The 18,973-nt window shown below is 28.3% G+C and overlaps 4 protein-coding genes across 7 annotated transcripts; 1 reads left to right on the top strand and 3 right to left on the bottom strand.

The window, feature by feature from the left end:
• Nucleotides 1-3,055: 3,055 nt before the first annotated feature.
• Nucleotides 3,056-8,553, bottom strand: LOC112693763 (histone acetyltransferase KAT8). The gene is made up of 7 exons (XM_025568956.1): nucleotides 8,192-8,553; nucleotides 4,822-4,933; nucleotides 4,601-4,745; nucleotides 4,307-4,525; nucleotides 4,009-4,239; nucleotides 3,691-3,935; nucleotides 3,056-3,613 (listed from the first exon to the last, which is right to left on the bottom strand). The coding sequence occupies exons 1-7, from the start codon at nucleotides 8,382-8,384 to the stop codon at nucleotides 3,367-3,369; spliced, it is 1,392 nt and encodes a 463-aa protein (XP_025424741.1). The 5' UTR covers nucleotides 8,385-8,553; the 3' UTR covers nucleotides 3,056-3,366.
• A 651-nt stretch (nucleotides 8,554-9,204) lies between these two features.
• LOC112693764 (WD repeat domain phosphoinositide-interacting protein 4-like) lies at nucleotides 9,205-12,868 on the bottom strand. 2 transcript variants are annotated; one of them, XM_025568958.1, is made up of 7 exons: nucleotides 12,322-12,868; nucleotides 12,176-12,250; nucleotides 11,770-11,896; nucleotides 11,360-11,540; nucleotides 11,091-11,299; nucleotides 10,704-10,924; nucleotides 9,205-9,445 (listed from the first exon to the last, which is right to left on the bottom strand). In XM_025568958.1, the coding sequence occupies exons 1-7, from the start codon at nucleotides 12,368-12,370 to the stop codon at nucleotides 9,336-9,338; spliced, it is 972 nt and encodes a 323-aa protein (XP_025424743.1). In that variant the 5' UTR covers nucleotides 12,371-12,868; the 3' UTR covers nucleotides 9,205-9,335. The 2 variants fall into 2 exon arrangements, with proteins under 2 accessions (XP_025424743.1, XP_025424742.1); XM_025568957.1 differs by having other exon boundaries at nucleotides 9,206-9,445; nucleotides 11,770-11,953; nucleotides 12,322-12,867.
• A 1,616-nt stretch (nucleotides 12,869-14,484) lies between these two features.
• On the bottom strand, nucleotides 14,485-16,174 carry LOC112693771 (ubiquitin recognition factor in ER-associated degradation protein 1). 3 transcript variants are annotated; one of them, XM_025568967.1, is made up of 5 exons: nucleotides 15,800-15,921; nucleotides 15,615-15,729; nucleotides 15,395-15,549; nucleotides 14,767-15,324; nucleotides 14,485-14,615 (listed from the first exon to the last, which is right to left on the bottom strand). In XM_025568967.1, the coding sequence occupies exons 1-5, from the start codon at nucleotides 15,800-15,802 to the stop codon at nucleotides 14,541-14,543; spliced, it is 906 nt and encodes a 301-aa protein (XP_025424752.1). In that variant the 5' UTR covers nucleotides 15,803-15,921; the 3' UTR covers nucleotides 14,485-14,540. The 3 variants fall into 3 exon arrangements, with proteins under 3 accessions (XP_025424752.1, XP_025424750.1, XP_025424751.1); XM_025568965.1 differs by having other exon boundaries at nucleotides 14,486-14,615; nucleotides 15,615-15,676; nucleotides 15,800-16,174; XM_025568966.1 differs by having other exon boundaries at nucleotides 14,486-14,615; nucleotides 15,615-15,676; nucleotides 15,762-16,174.
• Nucleotides 16,175-17,171: 997 nt separating this feature from the next.
• Nucleotides 17,172-17,806, top strand: LOC112693783 (tigger transposable element-derived protein 4-like). The gene is made up of 2 exons (XM_025568990.1): nucleotides 17,172-17,506; nucleotides 17,576-17,806. Exons 1-2 carry the CDS (start codon nucleotides 17,468-17,470, stop codon nucleotides 17,744-17,746), a joined length of 210 nt encoding a protein of 69 aa, XP_025424775.1. The 5' UTR covers nucleotides 17,172-17,467; the 3' UTR covers nucleotides 17,747-17,806.
• The last annotated feature ends 1,167 nt before the right edge of the window (nucleotides 17,807-18,973 follow it).

Below are 18,973 nucleotides of genomic sequence, written 5' to 3' on the forward strand. Positions count from 1 at the left end.
CTTAATTTTTTATTAACTTGTATGCTAATTTTTAAAAAAAAATAAAAATTTGAATGCATTTTATTAAATAACTTGAACTATAATCAAAAATCTGTTTCCTACAAAACATAGAAGAAAAGTTGAGAAATTAGAATATATTAAAAAAAATATAATCGGATTACCAGAACTAGACGAATTTTGTTCCAGCTTTTACCTCTTTTCACCAATTTGAAAAGAACAAAAAAATAGTTTCATGCGTTTGTCGTTGACATGTGCATGCGCGTATGAGAATTAATGTGTTCTCGAAATTGCGATAACACGCGCAGCGACCGCATCGGTTTAGAGCCGCGACCGATTAAAAAACTAATTTTGTACACATCATAAAATTGTATTGACTATAATAATAATAATATTATAAGCGATAGCTACACATCACAGTACTATGAAATTATTTTTGTTTGTTTTGTGGATTCCAATTTACAATTATTATACGAGTATAATATTGTATCATATCTCATTCTACAAACGGTTATCAAAAGTATTGATGAATGATGAATTGATGAGTATTATTACAACGTGTTATTGATTCAATTTTTGAACTAATCTAGACAAAAAAGTTTATTGTAATCATTTATTATTAAAATGAGGGACTGTAGACGTAAAAAGATTCGACCAAAGTTGTCTGCACACCGGAAAAAACCTCATAATTTAAATAATTTAAGAAAATTAAATACCAATGAACCTTCAAAAGACTTAATTATTGATCAGGTAATTATGATTTATATTTTAAAATTTTAATTGATATTATAAGGCCAGAGCCAGCGCTAAGTATTTATTAAAAAAAAAAAAGAAGTTCAGCGTCATTGATGTACTCGTATATTTTCAAGTCCAAATGAAACTTGGAAATACACTCCATCCTAATCACAACCTGACGTTCATAACTCATAAAAAAAATTAATCAAATCACAGCCCCTATTTTTCATAAAAACTCGTACTACACATATTTTAATGTATAATGATATGATACAAAGTACCCCTCTACCCCACTTCCATATGATTATAATTTTTAGTACAATATCAATAATAATTTTTGGTAATAGTTCTTTTTTATTAATCAATTTGCACAATTTACAATTTAACTACCAATCTGTTATTATTTTTTAAACTGAAAATATACCTATGTTTAGTATAAATCTAAAAAATATTTACAAATTATTTATTTATGTGGGATACATTCCCAATATACCTGTTCATTCTTAGCTATAGAAAAATTGTAGTACCTAGGTACATTTTTATTGATAGTTTGCATCTGAAATAGTTTTTATTATAAGTTAGAATTTTCAATATTTCCATGCTTATTTTTATATTATTGCGAGCAATTCAATAACAGTATATAACAAAAAATAATCTATTTGGACTAAATAATAAGCCATAATTAACAAACTCCTATGTAATTTATAATTAATGTAATATCATTAGCTAATTACTAGGGAAGAAGGCTTATAGCATTTACATATTTGTTTTGCACAATCACAAAAATAGCCAGAGTATGAAACAAATACACTTCATGCTTTCATAAAGCTAGTCTTGAAATTTTAATTTGCACATATAAACGTATAATTTGTGTTTTTTTTTTTTTAATTTTATTTCTTCCATTTATACTTTCAAAATCATATTTCAAATAATTTATCATTTAATCAATACTTTTCCACTGAATTTTTATTTCATCTAATATATGAATTGAATTATAAATAATTTTAAATTTTGATCATATATACATATGGCTGTTGACTGTTCGTAAACTCATGTTTTTCATGTTTTTTCTAGAAATACATCTCGAGAACTGCTAATTGCATTAATAGTATTTAGAAACAGTAAACACTTGTCTACATTATACAATTTCCAATACAACATCAACTATTCCATATATGATACCAAAAAATTTTATAACACCAAATGCTGTCAATCATTACTCGTAAATAATAATTTAGTTATTTAGTATTAGTTCTGTGAAAATGCATCTATTCGTAATTCGTGTCAATATTTTGATTTTGTCATTAAAATGCCAAAAGATAAAGTCCTTTAATAGTCAGTTAGAGTTATTTATCGAATTTGATGTTAATATTTTTTTTCGACTGACGGTAAGTTCATACTGTATTACGATTTTAAAGTAGGATATGAAAAACAATTTAATGTTACATAGCAATTAAATTATTTAATTATATTTTTTAAATAAATTGTTTTAAAAAATATATATGAGCATATTTTTAGTGCATATTAATGCATAAGTGTTTTTTTTAGAGCTACAAGTCCTCTGCCCTACTAATTACCAATCACTAATATCAAATTAAAACTTTCCAATTTAGGGAGAAGAAAAAAATATTTCAAATCATTAAAAAGTTAACATTTAATAATGAAAATTACTTTATGAAGTTCTTATAACAATAAAAATAAATTAAATAGTACTTGTTAATTTTTAGTTGTTACTGGAAAACTTGAAATATTAAGAAATGGCTCAAAGCTAGAAAAAAATTATCAGACAGTTGAGATATTTGAGATTTAAACAAATATATATCGAAGACATGTAGTTTATTAAAAGTGGATTGTAAAAAAGGAAACAAAAGAGTTAACATTTAGAAATCAACAATTGGAAAAAGAAAATTAATGATTCAGTAGGTTTCGCAAATCACCCAAAATAAAAATATAAAAAAGGAGATAAAATAGATAAAAAAAAATGAAAAAACCAATTTTGATGCAATAGTTCATATTTATTTTATTTGTTTACGCTAAAACATAAGCATATGCACATTAATTTATAAATACAAAAGATATAAAATAGAAAATTATTGAAATACAATGAGATAATTAAAATGTCAACTTATGTCTTATGCGTGTACTTGGAAAGTTGAAATAAATATCTATCACATGATGAAAAGGCATGACAAGGGACAATATGGTACTTATTTTAAAATAGCAATGATATTATCACGCTAAACCCTAATAATAATAGTATACCTACGTAAAACAATCACCATAGGGTATTAGGGTAAAAAGCCGAAAAATGTCACAAGGCTAATGTCCTTGTCATATCAATTGTATTTGCCATTAATCATTTACAACACCTTTCATTAACAGTCTAACAATCATCGAACATATAAAATAGTCCGGAAAAATATAAATTTTAATTCAAAGTATGTTGTTAATAATCCATAACAGTCCTTAACAAACAGCAACAGAATTTAACTGATATTAGCACTTGTCATTTAAGCCTTCCCAAAATACATATATTAAAATTTATATGTAAAAAAGTATTAACTATTTACATTAGGTAAATCTTAAATGACTACTAGGTATGTTAATTTTTCCACAGACTCTATATCAATTTCTTTAGCTAGCCAAGTATTGTGCTCTTGAATGCCTTGATGGTCCAGGTCGAGGATTATACTTTTTTGGGGTCCATTTAATAGCATTTGCATCTATTATGAACCTGGGCCTCTTGTACTGTTCTGAGCTAACCAATTGTTCAACATTTTTTGGTGTCACACATATTACATGTTGACCTTTCCAGTACTTAACCATGTTCATAGACTGTAATGTTGATATGATGTCTGTCTGGGTAATACTAGTCATCCCACTGCATTAAATTATACAATTATTGATGGTATTTTTAACTTTCAATTCTTATGTTATTATTATTGAATATATTTATACCTGAGGTCTTTAATTGATAATGATCCACAGGTATTTTTCAAGATTTCCAATAGTACCCAAGACCAATAAGATCTATATGACAGTTTACCAAGATCACTTAGTGGCTTCTCCGGACTGGCTACAAGCCCTTCTAACTTACTCAGCTCATAGCTGAATGCTATTAATAATTTACCATAGCCTTGACGCTGGAAAGGTGGCATTGTCAATATACAAGCAACATTGTTGCAGTCTGGTGAATCTTTTTCCTACACATAAAATTAAAGAAAATCAATAATCACAACTTTCTACAAAGTTTATCAAATTATAATAAAAACATACTTTTGAAAAATATCCAACTAAATGTGCACCAACTTTGTCAACTTCACAAAGAACGTAAAATAAAAATGGTTCAACATCAAAATATAATGTCTTGTGATCTAAAAATAACTTGGCTAATAAACAAAGGTTTTGACAATACATTTTATGTTGACTGGAATTAACTTCCCAGATTGATAGTGATCCTTTATGATACACCTCAACACCAGGTGGTTGTCTCCATGTGCACTGGCTCTAATATGAGAATATTTTTTATTATTAAATAATGGATTATTAATAAGAGATTTAAATAACTACAAACCATGTGGTACTTGAATGATTTTTCTAATTTACTGTATTTTAAACAGTATTCACAAATCCAAATTTTGGATTCTTTCTGGTATTCTGCGGGAAAGGGACTAAAATACCATGTGTCAATTTCATACTTTCCCAGTTGTACTTTATTGATGTACTTAATTTTAGTTATCGCCTCATGTTCTTTTTCTAATGCAGCTGTGGTTGGGTCCATATCTGCATAAGACTAATTTAAAAAAAATAATAAACATTTATAGAGTTACTCATGTAATTAAAATATGAATATTTAATTTATTTTTACCATTTGAACATGATTTATTTCATCATGTCTTCGTTTTTGGTTTCTAGTAATCTTTCTATCAGACTGATTTAGAAGATCTGAAATTTTATTTACATCTTTTTGTTTCCAAGTTTTCTCCGATATATCAAATCTTGAATTCATTATCCTATAACCATAATACAATAATAAGTCAATAATAAAATTATCATTAAAATATCAATTGCACCAAAAATAATTCTTACCTATCTCTTCTCACCCATTGATCCAATCTTCGATTATATCCCTCAAAGTGTACATAGTATTCAAAATGATGTTCTTGATCATTGAACCTGGTGTGTAAAACTTCAGCTGGATCTATAAAATTTGAAACGTATTACATTTAAAATAAACAATTCAAAAAACTTTTAAGTATAAAATACCTTAAATAATTTAATTTTTAATTAAATATTTATTAAATGCAAACAAAAATAAATTAGATAAAGTAATATATTTATGTTTTCATTAAAAAATTACAATCCAAAATTACAATCCTGTAAAATGAAAAAACTCATTGAAATAGTAAATACCTGTATCTCAAGTTAGTTATCTATTTCCAATTATTATATTGATTTGGTTAACTGTTTAAACATGAGTTACAAAATGGCAATACCTAACCTTTATTTAACAATAAGTTTATAATGTATAAATCAGTGTTTCCCAACTTATTTTAAACACGAAACCATTGAAGAAACTATTTGCAAATTATCTTTCCCCCCCCCCCCCCCCATATTCAGAGTAAAAATATATTTTTTGAAAACTCAAAAGTGGGCTACCAGACATTTCCAGTGCAAAAATGAATGACTTTTATATGTACTCATAAGAAGAGGCTAAACATTTTCATAATTCAAATTGTAGTTTAAATCAAAAATGTTATTTATTCATTTTTTTTTTTTTTACTAATTTTATTCAAATTAAATTTTAATAAATAAACCATAGTTTTATGATAATTAGACAAACAAGAACTTGTTTATCAGTTGATCAATAACAGATAAAATAGTAAAAATAAATATGATTCATAAAAATAGTAAAAAATTGAAATGCAAGGAATATTTTTGTAAAACAATTGTGAAAATAAATTCAATAATAATATGTAAAATTAAATAGGATAATATTCATTTTGTCCTTATTTATTTTAATGGCATACTGACTGTTTTATAGCAAATATCAGTGTTAAATAAGATAACATGTGATGAAATATGTGTAAAAAAATAAACAATAAATGTAATCTAATTCTGTATAGATACTCAATGACTAATACCTTTGATTTGATTTTATTGTATAATAATTATTATATACTATACATTTGAATAAATTGTAATAGGTACTAGACATTTTTAAAAATTTGACAATTTAGTTTAAAATGTCTATAAATTCAACACTAGTTTATTGAAAACAATTAAAAAAATGATCATAAAGGTAAATATTGACTCATGTCAAACACAACAGTTTAAAATTGTTAATACCTAACATAAAATATTTTATTTATGTATATGAAGGTAATAAACATATGGTTTTTATGAGTGATGAGTCATTAATACTCATTGAAATAATATTTGATCATTAATAAAACCTATGATATTCCTTATGTTTTGATACTTCAAATATTTACAAATATAAAAATAAAGCTAATAGTTAAAATTCAGGTTAAAAATTACTCAAGAATTGATCAGACAAAATATGAAACTTGTAAAATTGTTAAAAACATATCTAAAACACCAATTGATAATAAATTATATATTTATGAAACTTACTAAATTAGATAAACAGGTCAGGAATATTTAAATAATAACATTAATCACCAATTGAGCTACCAATTAAATTAAATTTTAATAATCTAGGTATGGTGTTAATAATAAAAATAAAAAAAATTGATAAAACTGAAAGAATAATAAGATATATTGAAAAAATGAAGGTTGAGAAAGTTTAATTATTAAACATTCAAATTTATATTTAAATACTATATAACATCTACTTTCAAATAGTAATAAATATCGATAAAAATACCTAAAATAACAACTTATTGAATTTATTTATTTTTATTTATTGTTTAATAATTTACACATACATTATTTAATTACTGAATTGTCAGTTATTTTTTATGTATTATTGTAATATGTAGGTAGGTTATTAAAATAACAGAAGCTAAAAATATGTATGCGTATGTGTGTCTGCCTGTGTAAGAAGATTTGGATATATTATTAACCCTCATATATTAATTGGTGTCAAAATGAGTATCAAAGTTAATAAAATTTAAAAACTGTAAATGTTTTATACTAATGGAAATATATTTGCCTTTAACTTAATAAAACATTATATAGGGCCAACATATTGTTCATAAGTTATCTAATAAATATCACGTTCTTATCTGTACGGAGAAAAATTATGCAAGCCTAATTGTCAGTATATGTATATATATATTTAAGCTATTTATTATATGAGTATGTTCTGAATTACCGAGTATTTATCTCATTTCCGAGGTAAATACATCGTTTTTCGAAGCATGCTCATTGTTAAGTTCCATGTAAATTTGCAAGTTCAATAAAAAACGACAGTGGAAATAAAATTAGTAGCTGATATAAAGTGCCGATGGGGTTGAAAATAGAAAAATGAGACAGGGAATGACGAGTGAACATTTTTTTTTCAAAATCACATTTAAATATAAACCAGAAAATAGCATAAAATAAAAAGATTTTCGAATAACAAATAACGGTGGAAGTTGTGTACCGCATGTCGTCGAAGAGCGAGTAGAAAAAAACCGGCCGGAAAGCAGAAAAAAAATAGGCGGGTAAAAAATACGCGCACGAACGATGGCTGGTGTGAGAGAGAGAAGAACGAGTGAGACGATGCGAATCTCGAAGCTAAAAACGTCATCGTATATTTATTTACGTTTTTTTTTTTTTTAGAGGTCGAGGGACCACAACAATATGACGACATAGTGCGTCGGATCTGGCAACGCTATAGGCGAGAGGGGAGCGACGGCGCTGGAGTAGTGGAGTCCCACCGATCACGCACGGAGAACAAAAGAACCGCGCGCGCGCGTCATCATCGCTGGTTCCCCGCGGCTCCCAAGCAAACGAGAAGAACTACGTTACGAAAACGTTGTCCAAGACGAACATTAGAAGAGAAGCGCAAGTAGCTGGAATCCGGGGAAAGCACATTTTTACGAATATTACTAAAATACAGGCGGGCAATTCAGAGAGATATGAAACGATAATATTCGATATCGTAATAATTATTTTATAATCACACTTATTACACACACACGTACACGCACACATGTTGCTGCAGCTCACCGGGAGATTGCACAACATTTCGTCAGTGGCGTACCTAGTTGGCGGCGGCAAAATAATAATAATAAACACGCTGCGGTGAGACGTTCGCACTCGCAGGTACGCGTAGTAAATAGCGCGCACGCACACACACACAAGAATCACGTTGTGCGCACCGGCCGGGTCGGTGTGTAGCGCGAGCACGCGCGCGCGAGAGAAAAAGATCGAAAGCTTGATTTGTATATATTTTTCGTTTCCTTTTCGAGCTCTTAAATAACAGTATTAATGATCGTGCTGTACTCACGCCATGTGTCGTCGTACCGGCGAACTAAATAATGTTCACCCACGTCTAACGGACCGTCTTCTGATGATTCCGAGTCTTCAGCTTTCTCGTTTTCCGACGACCCATTGGCCATTTTCGGGTCGTCCGGGCTGTTCGCGTTCCGTGGCGGGTCCACCTCCATAGTGACGGACGTCGCGCTGTGATGCACGACCATAATAAACCGTACCGAACGACTTGTTATACACACACACTATTTGTATTTACAAATACTAGAAATATTCGACGATTTATATACGTTATTTTTTTATCTATGGTCGCGACGCACACAACGCACGTCGGTAACGGGCGGTGGCGGCTTTTGTTTGTGTTTTGCGCCCCACCTCGCCGTCCAGGCACCACGATTATCGAGGAGTACCGCTGCTTGATCAAGCGCCGCCCAAACGACCTCGCCATCGTCATGGAACGGAAAATCGTTGAGCGCACACTGAATCATGGAATATACGACATTAGGTTGATGACGTTGGGGAACCAAAATGTTACGAAATAAAAAAAACATGTGAAATTACTGAAATGGAATCATTTTTTTTAACAAAACGTATACGCAAACGTAATGAATGCACATGCATATACTACGCAATAATTACCGGTCGGTATATTTTTGTATACAAGGCGATAATCAATATCACAAAGATACAATTTACATATAAATATAATTATAAAGTTGATAAAAATATAAAACTTAAAGCTCTTTAAAAATTACAATTGACGCCCAGCATATAATACTCGTAATACACAAACACATCACAAACCTCGACTAAATTTAAATAATAACTATATTATAAGATATCACTGGGAAAATATGTATAAAGCTACTTTGAAGCTAATTTAAGTTAAATAATATGAAAAGTCCAACAATGTACTTCATAATATTAACCGTAGATGCCATATAAAATTCTCAAATATTAAAAAAAAAATTGTTTTTTAAATTGCAATCAAATATAATATAACAATAATTGGATTATTCAAAATATAAACAAGAAAAATAGTACATAAATTATTTTACAAAAATATAACATGTTCGTTTTACAAAATTAATATAGATGGTTGGACATAACTTATAAACTTATTTGACTAAATATGAGAACATGGGGAACAAAAGATGTATTTAAATTTCTTCATCTTGACAATCATGTAAAAATACATGGTATGCTTTGCGTCTACAACTACCATCCTTTAGAAATGTATATTTATGAAAAGTACCATCCAGGCAAACAGCTGTAACATAAATACAAATTAAATTAAGTAATTAAACCAATTATGAAGTATTTCAATTCTAACCAATTTATGATAAAACTAGTTGAAGCACTATACTCAGTCTAGCCTAATTTAAAAACAATTATTAGATAACTTTAAATCAGTATGATCAGATAGGAAAATAAATGCTGTCGTGTTATAATTTTAACACTGAATTGACAATAACGAATTTTCAACATTTTGAGCCATTAGTTTGTATATTTAGAAAATGATATATAAATATAGATTGCATGAATATGTGATAATATTTAGACTTTCAATACATATTACTCCAAACAGAGTATATAAAAATAACAGGTTGTAACAATGCAATCTCACATCAGTGTAGTCACATTTCAGGTAATTGAATTATTGTAAATACATTTTACAATATCGGGAATCAATAAACTATGTCTTACCATTTTCAAAACAGACCAAACAATATCAGTGTTATATCATCATGTAATAAAATACAGCTATATAGCAGTTTATTATTATAAAAAATATGTAAAATTTGAGTGACACGAAATTATTTGAAGTATATTATTGTAATATTATCAATATGTATAGAAATTGTTAATGAATAACACCTTGATTTAATCTGTTGGTGTGTGTAATAATTTTATATAATTTAAAATTTAGTTTTATTTTTTCTTGAACTATCCGGATTATAAAGAATTTTTCAAAATGAAAATAAATACATAATTAATACAAAATTAATTATTTTCTGTAGAATTTGATTTTAAATAATCTATGATACAATTATATTTATTTTAAATTTTAAATTTGTTTTAAATTATAATTATAAAACATGACTAGAGTTCTAAATAATTTTTATTTGTATTTAAGTTTAAAATAAAAGGTTGCTATTTAAAAATAATTGCTTTTTACAAAAAATGAAGAATATTATATTTTTATAAAAAGAAAATATACAATTATATCAAGCAAACATGTGATTCTCAAAACAAAATTATTTTTTTATGCTTACAATCAGATCATATTGCTTAAATGTATGCAATTAAAAGTATGCCATTTGTAAATTTTTGTTAAAATATTCTATAATTTTGTTGTTAAAAGTGAATCATTAATTTGGCAAAATCCCATATCTTTACGTCTTACAGTATTAATAAAAATGTTTTTGATTTCTATAATATTCATTCACTAAAGCTTGAGTTATTTTATAAATAGTATTCAATGTCACTGTTAATATCAAGGATTTAAAAAGTGATATTACTCTCACCCATAACAGTATTTTGATTCTCAAATGCACATATACAAGCAACTTCTGGAGGGACTGTAAAAGTTGCAAGAGCCCACTGTGATTCAATGTAGGAACTGAAAAAACCCAAAGTTGAAAGACTTGATCTACGATTTAAATCAGGATCTTTAAGCGCAAATATATGAACCGTGCCTTTGTCACTAGAACAACATAAGAATTCTGAATCTGGACTGAAGTTCATGCTGAAACAATATCAATATTTTAATTTATTTATTAATAGTAAGTTAATAATTGTATGTTGCTATTATATAATTCATTTTAAATTGCTTTTTATCAATATTTTTTATAAATAATAAAATGTATTGCATTTACTAACGTAAAAATTTGAGTATTTATAAAATAACGTACCAATATAATGTTGCTGTATCTGTTCCACGCCTAAGTTCAGCTACTTTAGTTTTCCGAATAGTGTCCCAGATTCTTATTAATGTTCCTTTATCACTTGCACTAGCTATAAGTGTACCTTCCTGATTAATAGCCAAACATGTTATCTCTCCATTATGAGCATTTATTATTGCAGGTGCACTGGAACTATTTTCTTCCAAATTTTTCAGATCCTAAAATTATACTGATATTTTGTAATACAAAATATTAAATAAATTATATTCAAATATTACCAAAATATGTATGCTTCCAATTTTATTTCCAGGATATACAAGGATTTGTCTTTCAGCATTATGCATAGGAGTAACTTGTAACAAGCCCAAAGGATTGGGGCGCGTGTCAAAGGTAGCAACATGATAAAATGGTGTAGGACTATTAAATATAAAAACTTTGTCCAAAGTTGCAATAATTGCCCTAAGTGAGAACAGTTAGTATAAATGTTACAATAGAACTCATAATATATTATATCAAGTATATCATAGCTATCCAATGCCTGTACACTGATTTTACATTCCTTTCATGATTTAAACAATAGTCTTTTCCAGATTTAAGGTAATTCAATCAATAAAAAGTAGTACCAAATATTACAGTAACATTTTTAACCAATAGTATATTAAATTTTTTTACAAACAATTTTACTAACTTGTCTCTTTTCATACGTACAGCCTTGACAGGAGAAGAAAAGTTGGTTTCCAAGACAAATATCTTCTTCACAGCATCATAAAATAAAACAGTTTTCAATGAAGTTTTTGGGTATTTTCCACCAGCAACTATGGCAAAAAAATTAGTGTGATGAAGTAATGCACACTGCCCAACACCACCAAAATCTAAAACCAATAGGAAAAATAGTTGCATTCATGAATGAAGTTAGTTACTGAATATGATGAATAATTGAGGTATAGAACTTAACAAATTCACAAAATGTTTCACCCTGTGTAATGATTGTATGGATGTTTTTCTACAACCTCTGATTCAAAGTTCTAAATACTTTTTTCATACTACAGAAAGAAGGTTGTTAAGGTCAATTAATTTATCAGATCACAACTTACCAAATTGTTCTTTCAGCACCATAGGCTCAACATTGTATACTCTAAGACCAGTTTCAGTGCAGCAAGCAATGCAATCTAAAACATGAAATAGCACGTTTGAAATCAATGAGCATCATTCAAAGTCAAATGGAAAATGAATAACTAACTGTGGTCCTGATTAAAGCTTAAGCTGATTACACCTTTTTTGTTAGACATAATGACACACGTACGTCACAGAATATTTCCGTATGTTCAGAACACAGATCGTTTATGATCCAGATACTCAACAATTTCTTCGACACAATCAATTGACGATAGAAAACTAAACAAAACATGTGCCACTGGAGACTTAAAACAAAAGAACGTTTGAACGTTTGTCAATCGCAGCTACGGCCTGACGACAAACGTTGACAACAGATCGAATAACTGAATAAGACTAAAAAATAAATCACTATCGATCACGTTTCTGAATGTAATCGTCAATCGATGGTGGTGGTGGTGGTGATGAGTGCGACGTTTCTATTGAGCAGTGAAGTGTAGGGGATTTGTTTGACGACGGAGTAGTGGAAGAGAACTCGACGGTCTACTGAGGAGTGGTGGGCGGAGACGTAAAAAAATCAGAATACATAAAACAAAATTTAAATTACATGTTATTATTACTTCTACGATTATATCGTAATAGTTATACGTAATAGCAATAGTTATCTATATTCAAAGGTTATTATCATGAATTCTGTATTTTTGTTGTTGTTACATAAATATATATATATATATTATATAAATTTGATTTACTGAAGAGACGCGTTATCTAAATTGACTATTAGTGTGCGTGAGCACCTTAGATAAAAAAAATCTGTGTATACATATGTATATATATAACCTGTAATGATTATAAGCAATAAACAAAAAACTAAGCTGAAGCTCATGTACTCATGTAAGTTCATGTGCTCATAACGTTCATGTAAATGTATCAATTATTTTTTAATCTTTTGTCTGCTCTTTTGAATCAGATTTAACGGATTTAATTCTGGAAACGGGTTGGGGATTTTCGTTTATATAAACTACTCAGTTAATTTATTAGGTACTCGTTTGCTATAATAGTAGGTACTGCGTAGTTTTTGGACGGCGTGTTACCACACAATACAAAAATCTTTTGGCTATTTTGTTATCGTGTTAATATTGGACACTGTTACTCAAAATATTGCCACTGCCCCCTACCATTAAGTTATTTTAAGCCCTCAAAATTCTGGTAAAAATATACACACAAACATCTAAATAACTGATTATTTTAGAATAAAAATTATTTCTTTTAAAAAAAGTGAATAAATAAATAAAAAATGTATGTTATGCTTTTTATTTATTTTTGGAATTTTTAAAAACAAGGTTCTTTGTGTTCAGGGTAAGCAGATATATATAATCATAAAATATACATAATTATAAAATAAAGTCAGTATGACGATTTTGCCAATGTTTTAATTACCTCCTCAACTTCAAGATGAATATTTAGAACTCCTAAAATATCAAGCCTTAAATGGCCAACAGAATTTCAAAGATCAGACTTTTTTCATTTTAATGTGGTAGAACTTTTGTGTGAACATTAATAGGCAGTGTTACAAAAATGTAAAGTAGTTTGAATACATTTGAAAAGAGGTCTTTATTACACTTAGAAGGCCAAGTGCACTTAATTTTTATAAATATGTAAAATATGTACGCCATAGCCTTAGATATAACTAGTCATAAGCTAGATATAATATTTTTATGATTTAATAATCAAACTTTAAAATTTTGAACTAAATTTTCCTTAAATGGAAGGAATTATTTATTAAAAAAAAAATAAATTTATATTTAGGGTTACTTGTAGAATAATTTGATCTATTTTTGTCATTTAAATTTTCATGTTTGTTGATAATGATGATGATTTATTATGAAAATTTCTTTTTCTTTTAGTCATTATTTTATAATTTATAAAGATACTTTAAACTATTTAAGGGGGATATCATATTTTCCTGACACTCCCCTGTGCACACCACTGAATCCAACAAATATATTCAATGAGTATTAGTTACTATTTTATTGCTTTAAGATAAACTTAAATTATTTTCTAAATATTTACTATAGAATTCTATAAAACATAGAAATAACACACATTTGATGGTTTTCAAATACAAAAATAATGAAACCTAATTAACTGTGATTAAAATACAAAAATAGTATTATGAACATGTTTTACAGCTCTCATAGAATTATCATTATTAATTTTTAACTTTTAATATTAGTTTTAAATAATAATAAAAATGTAAACAATGTTAATAAATTATTTTATATTTAACAGTAATTGTTTTCATAATTAACATATATGTACATGATTGGAAATATAAAAATATTTTTATTTCTTTTTAGTTTTGGTCTTTAGTACTGATCCAGAACCTGCAAATGCTTTAAATCCATCTTGATTTTCATTCTGAAAATTAAATATATTTTATATTTTCAAAATGTAATATTCATGATTATAAAATTTGTATTCACTCAAAAAGAAATAATGAAATAAAATATTTTTATATTGTTTAAAAACTCAAAATGCTAGAATATATGAAAAATATAAAAGTAATTACCTCTTTATCATTAATCAGAGGACGTATATTTCTTATGAACTGTAATGTTCCTATAGTATAGTCATAGTCAGGTATACCTCTTTGATAAGCTACTTTTACATGATTTAATTGATCATCAACATTATCTTTTTTCTTTTTGCCATCTAGTCTATTTCCTGAACCTTTGAAAGCTATGAAGCCAGTTGATTCTGGCATTAAATCAGCAGGATCAACCATCATTTCTTCTGAAGTTTCCTTTTTTTGATGTTTAGGCTCTTTATAATCAACTGGTGCAGCAAACTCCACATTCATGTCACATTCAATGATACTAACAGCATTACCCGGTTTAGTCTCCAAAACACACATTTCATAAATTTTTTGATTGTACTTAATGGCTATGACATCGCCAGTAGTAAGACAAGCAAAATTACGTAAGCAATTTTCTAAAACCGCTTTTGGATTAGTAATGTCTAGGAATTCAGAATTTTGTGGTTGGAACTTTGAAAATGTGGCTACTGCTAATGAAACACTTTCTACTTGAACCATATCTCCTTCATCTAATAAGAGATTTTTCATCATCTAAACAACAAAATAAAACAAATACACCATATGTTTTGGTTGCAATTATAATATATATAATTATACTTACCCAATATGGAATGTATACTTTATCTTCATCTGCAATAAATTCTAAAACTCCACAGTGTGTTATTCTGTTTTTTTTTTTGTTGGAAAGCTTGAACAACATGGGATAGTTGATATTTAATCGAGTTAACGTATCCAAAGCCGAAGGAGGCATTATAACTAAAACCATCATATTTAGGTATAATATTGTGCAAAACCCAAATCAAACCCAAAGCAATTAATACTTTTTCCACCACGTTCTACATCTTCCCGTTCAGTGCCTGGAAGCATTGACACCGACCAACATCTGTAAGTCGTGTTGAATGGTAGAAGTAAGTCATTGAACAAACTCAAAGAAAACTAAAACATAATTCATTTTATTTGCACCATACTAGAGTTAAAAGCCAAACGTGTTCCTGAAGATCCTTACCATTGAGTATTGAGAACTATTACGTTGTTCGGATAATGAAAGAACGTTCAAAATTCTATAGAAACTTAGGAAATTTCGATTAATAAGTATTGACTTATACGTATTTATATATAAATTAATAAAAAACTAGAACACAATACTGCAATCGACACAATCGTTGACTATTGCTAATTGTTATTTGTTGAGCGCGCAACCACAGTAAAACGCAAAGTCACAATTACAGAGATTATGTTACGAGAGGTCTCTAGTGTTCACGACCCGAATCACGGGTTTCTTCAGTGCACGGTGATAATCTACATCGTGCCTCGGTGATACGAAAAATTAATGTAGCACATAGAATAACATAGGCAGCGTTACTCTATGATGCAGCCATAGAGAGGAGCATCTAAACACAGGAATGCACCTAATGCATTCTGCGCATGCCCGTAATTTATTCACCACTATTATAATGTTAGACTGTTATATCAAATCACTATAACACGATAATGATATGAGTTTTGAATCAAATTTTCAAAATTTGAACATACTACTTACGTATTTTACTCTTTTCTTTGCACTTCGACCATTTCATTAAATAAATCATTATACATACCAGATACATTTGAAAAAAAAAATCAAAACAGCAATAACTATCTAACAGACTTGGGTAAAATACTTTTTAAAAGTATTTAGAATAAATACTCGAATATTTACAAAAAATAGTATTCCGAATATGTATTCAAATACATTATACAAATTATATTCCAAATACATTATTTAGAATACTTCAAAAGTATTCCGAATACTTTTAAAATACTTCTAGTTTTCATACTATCAAAATAATAAATGTCCACTCAACAGAAATATTTGAAATTGTAGACTAAATATATGTTATTGTATTGTATTTTTATATTACATAACTGTTATAGTTTATGGTTTACCACAGTACATTTATAAGGAATTTTCACCGGGCGACAAAAAATGTTTTTCTCAAAATAGTCAATGTAATACCATAGTACGATTATAGTATTACACGTTTGTTTCGTATTATTTCGCCTAATCTTTCAAGATATTGTCGACCTATTTTTTCTTCGCAGTAAGGCATTTGGCTGGCTTATCATACAAGAACGTTATCATAACTGCAAATTGTAAAATGTAAAATGTAGGAACTAGAAGATATCTTTTGATTTAAAAGGTATATATTAATAACTATTAGGTATATTATAATGTACAGTCGAGTCTCGATAACTCGAACCTCGATAACTCGAATTTTTTTTTTGTCCCTAGGCAATTCCTATACACTCAATGCAACATTTGTCGCGATTAGGCAAATATAAAAATAGTTGAGCATAGATAACTCGAAGACATTTCTTACATTTTATCGTTAGAATAACCGGTTTACAATCACATATGTACAAATGAAATTATCCTATGTACAATTGTGCTGTAAAATAATCGGCAGTTGCCGTATATTTTCGCTGTGTAGCGTGTTCAATTTGTAGTTATGTCTCTTAAACGTAAATTGGTTACATTAACAATTGCTAAAAAAGTGAACATTATAAGTGAGGTGACAAAAAGTGGTAAACAAAAAAATGAAATTGCTAAAGCAATACTCCATCCAGTACACTTTCAACTATTCTGAAAAATAAAGACGATATTTTACAAAAATACGAAACTAATAAAGGGTCTATGAAAAGAATGAAGATTTGTGAGTATCCTGATATAGAGGTTAGTTTACTCAATTGGTTTATTCAATGTAGAGATTTAAACAATCCAATAAATGGACCAATTTTAAAGGAGAAGGCTGAATTTTTTGCTACTAAACTCGGCCATAAACAATTTAAAGCTAGTCAAGGTTGGTTAAGCAACTGGAAAATTAGGAATAACGTCGTTTTTCGTAAAATATGTGATGAAAACGCTTCAGTTGAGGCCCGTCGCAAGAAATTTTCCGCCCTTCGGCAAACGTAATGCCGCCCCTTTCAATCAAAAGCTAAATATATTATAGTATACAATTTTATCACATTATTAATATAATAAATAACATATTACAAATTAAATTTTAAATTATTGTTGTATTTAATAAATTTCAAAAAGTTAATACAATATTGTTATTTCCATAAATTAATAAACGTTTTATATCTATGATGATAAAAATAATAATCTTATAAAGTTATAATATTAATAAAATAGTTAATATAAAATATGTATTTCAACTTGAGTTATAATGTTTACAATTCGCAGTCCACAGAAGTGTACTAAACTAAAAATTAACTTTCCTTGCTTTTTTTGAAGCAAAGTCTTGAACGATGTCTTCTAAATCCAATTCTTGCGCCAAATCGGACTCAATGGATAACAATGCTAATCCGGTTAACCTTTCATTGCTCATGGTTGATCTGAGGTGGTTTTTAATAAGTTTCAACTCAGAAAAACTCCTCTCAGCTGACGCTACAGTGACCGGAATCGTTAGAACGATTCTCAAACTAATTGTAATATTAGGGTAAATCTCTTGTAATTTTTTATTATAAATAAGCTCAAGATTTATGTTGGGAGAACTATTTGGTTCGGTAAGTTGACAAAATATTTTTAGTTCTTCAAATAGTTCTACTGCGTCGATATCGGATGTTTCTTTTGCTGATAATAAAATAGCCAAATCTTTGCAATGATTTAATGTTTCGTGCTCCCAGTTTTTTAATAAATTAATATTGTATAAGAATCCAAAATTTAAACAATGGTGGTTTAACACATCAAATCTTTCTCGCAAAGAATTAATGGCTGTGTCTATTATTGTGTGAAAAAACTCCACTTCAAATTTTTTTTCTGGATTATGAAGAGGCGTTTCATCTCTGTTTTCATAGCTGAAATGTGTTTTTTTTTGTCGTTTACGTACTTGATATTCTTCGGGAAATTGTCCTGGTATTTCTATTAATAGAGCAATTTCTTTTGCAGCTATTTTAACTTTGGGAAACCCATTTTGACGGTATTCTTTTAAAAACTTTACAATACTTGATACACTTATAAAAGTTCTTATAATACTTATAATACTTATCACTTGAATTTGATTGTTGAATTTCTGTTGGTTTTGTAGTAAACCACCGGGTAGCTAACATCCACTAACATTATATCATGTATTGATACTAATGTGGCAAAACCGAAACGGAAACCAATATCAATACTTATTCGTATTGATATGCAGTT

This window comes from Sipha flava, unplaced genomic scaffold, assembly GCF_003268045.1.
Source record: "Sipha flava isolate LNK unplaced genomic scaffold, YSA_version1 99_pilon_pilon, whole genome shotgun sequence".
NCBI lineage: Eukaryota > Metazoa > Arthropoda > Insecta > Hemiptera > Aphididae > Sipha > Sipha flava.

Coding starts and splice junctions, on each gene's coding strand:
- LOC112693763 (XM_025568956.1), bottom strand. CDS start 8,384: ATGGTCGTGCATCACAGCGCGACGTCCGTCACTATGGAGGTGGACCCG. Junction 4,934..8,191: donor CCGGTACGACGACACATGGC/GTGAGTACAGCA, acceptor CAAATTTTATAG/ATCCAGCTGAAGTTTTACAC. Junction 4,240..4,306: donor AATCATTCAAGTACCACATG/GTTTGTAGTTAT, acceptor TTCTCATATTAG/AGCCAGTGCACATGGAGACA.
- LOC112693764 (XM_025568957.1), bottom strand. CDS start 12,370: ATGTCTAACAAAAAAGGTGTAATCAGCTTAAGCTTTAATCAGGACCAC. Junction 11,541..11,769: donor GTACGTATGAAAAGAGACAA/GTTAGTAAAATT, acceptor GTTCTCACTTAG/GGCAATTATTGCAACTTTGG. Junction 9,446..10,703: donor GAATCAAAATACTGTTATGG/GTGAGAGTAATA, acceptor TTTATGTTACAG/CTGTTTGCCTGGATGGTACT.
- LOC112693771 (XM_025568967.1), bottom strand. Junction 15,550..15,614: donor TGTAGAACGTGGTGGAAAAA/GTATTAATTGCT, acceptor TGATGGTTTTAG/TTATAATGCCTCCTTCGGCT. Junction 15,325..15,394: donor AAGTATACATTCCATATTGG/GTAAGTATAATT, acceptor TTTGTTGTTTAG/ATGATGAAAAATCTCTTATT.
- LOC112693783 (XM_025568990.1), top strand. CDS start 17,468: ATGAAAAGAATGAAGATTTGTGAGTATCCTGATATAGAG. Junction 17,507..17,575: donor GTGAGTATCCTGATATAGAG/GTTAGTTTACTC, acceptor CCAATTTTAAAG/GAGAAGGCTGAATTTTTTGC.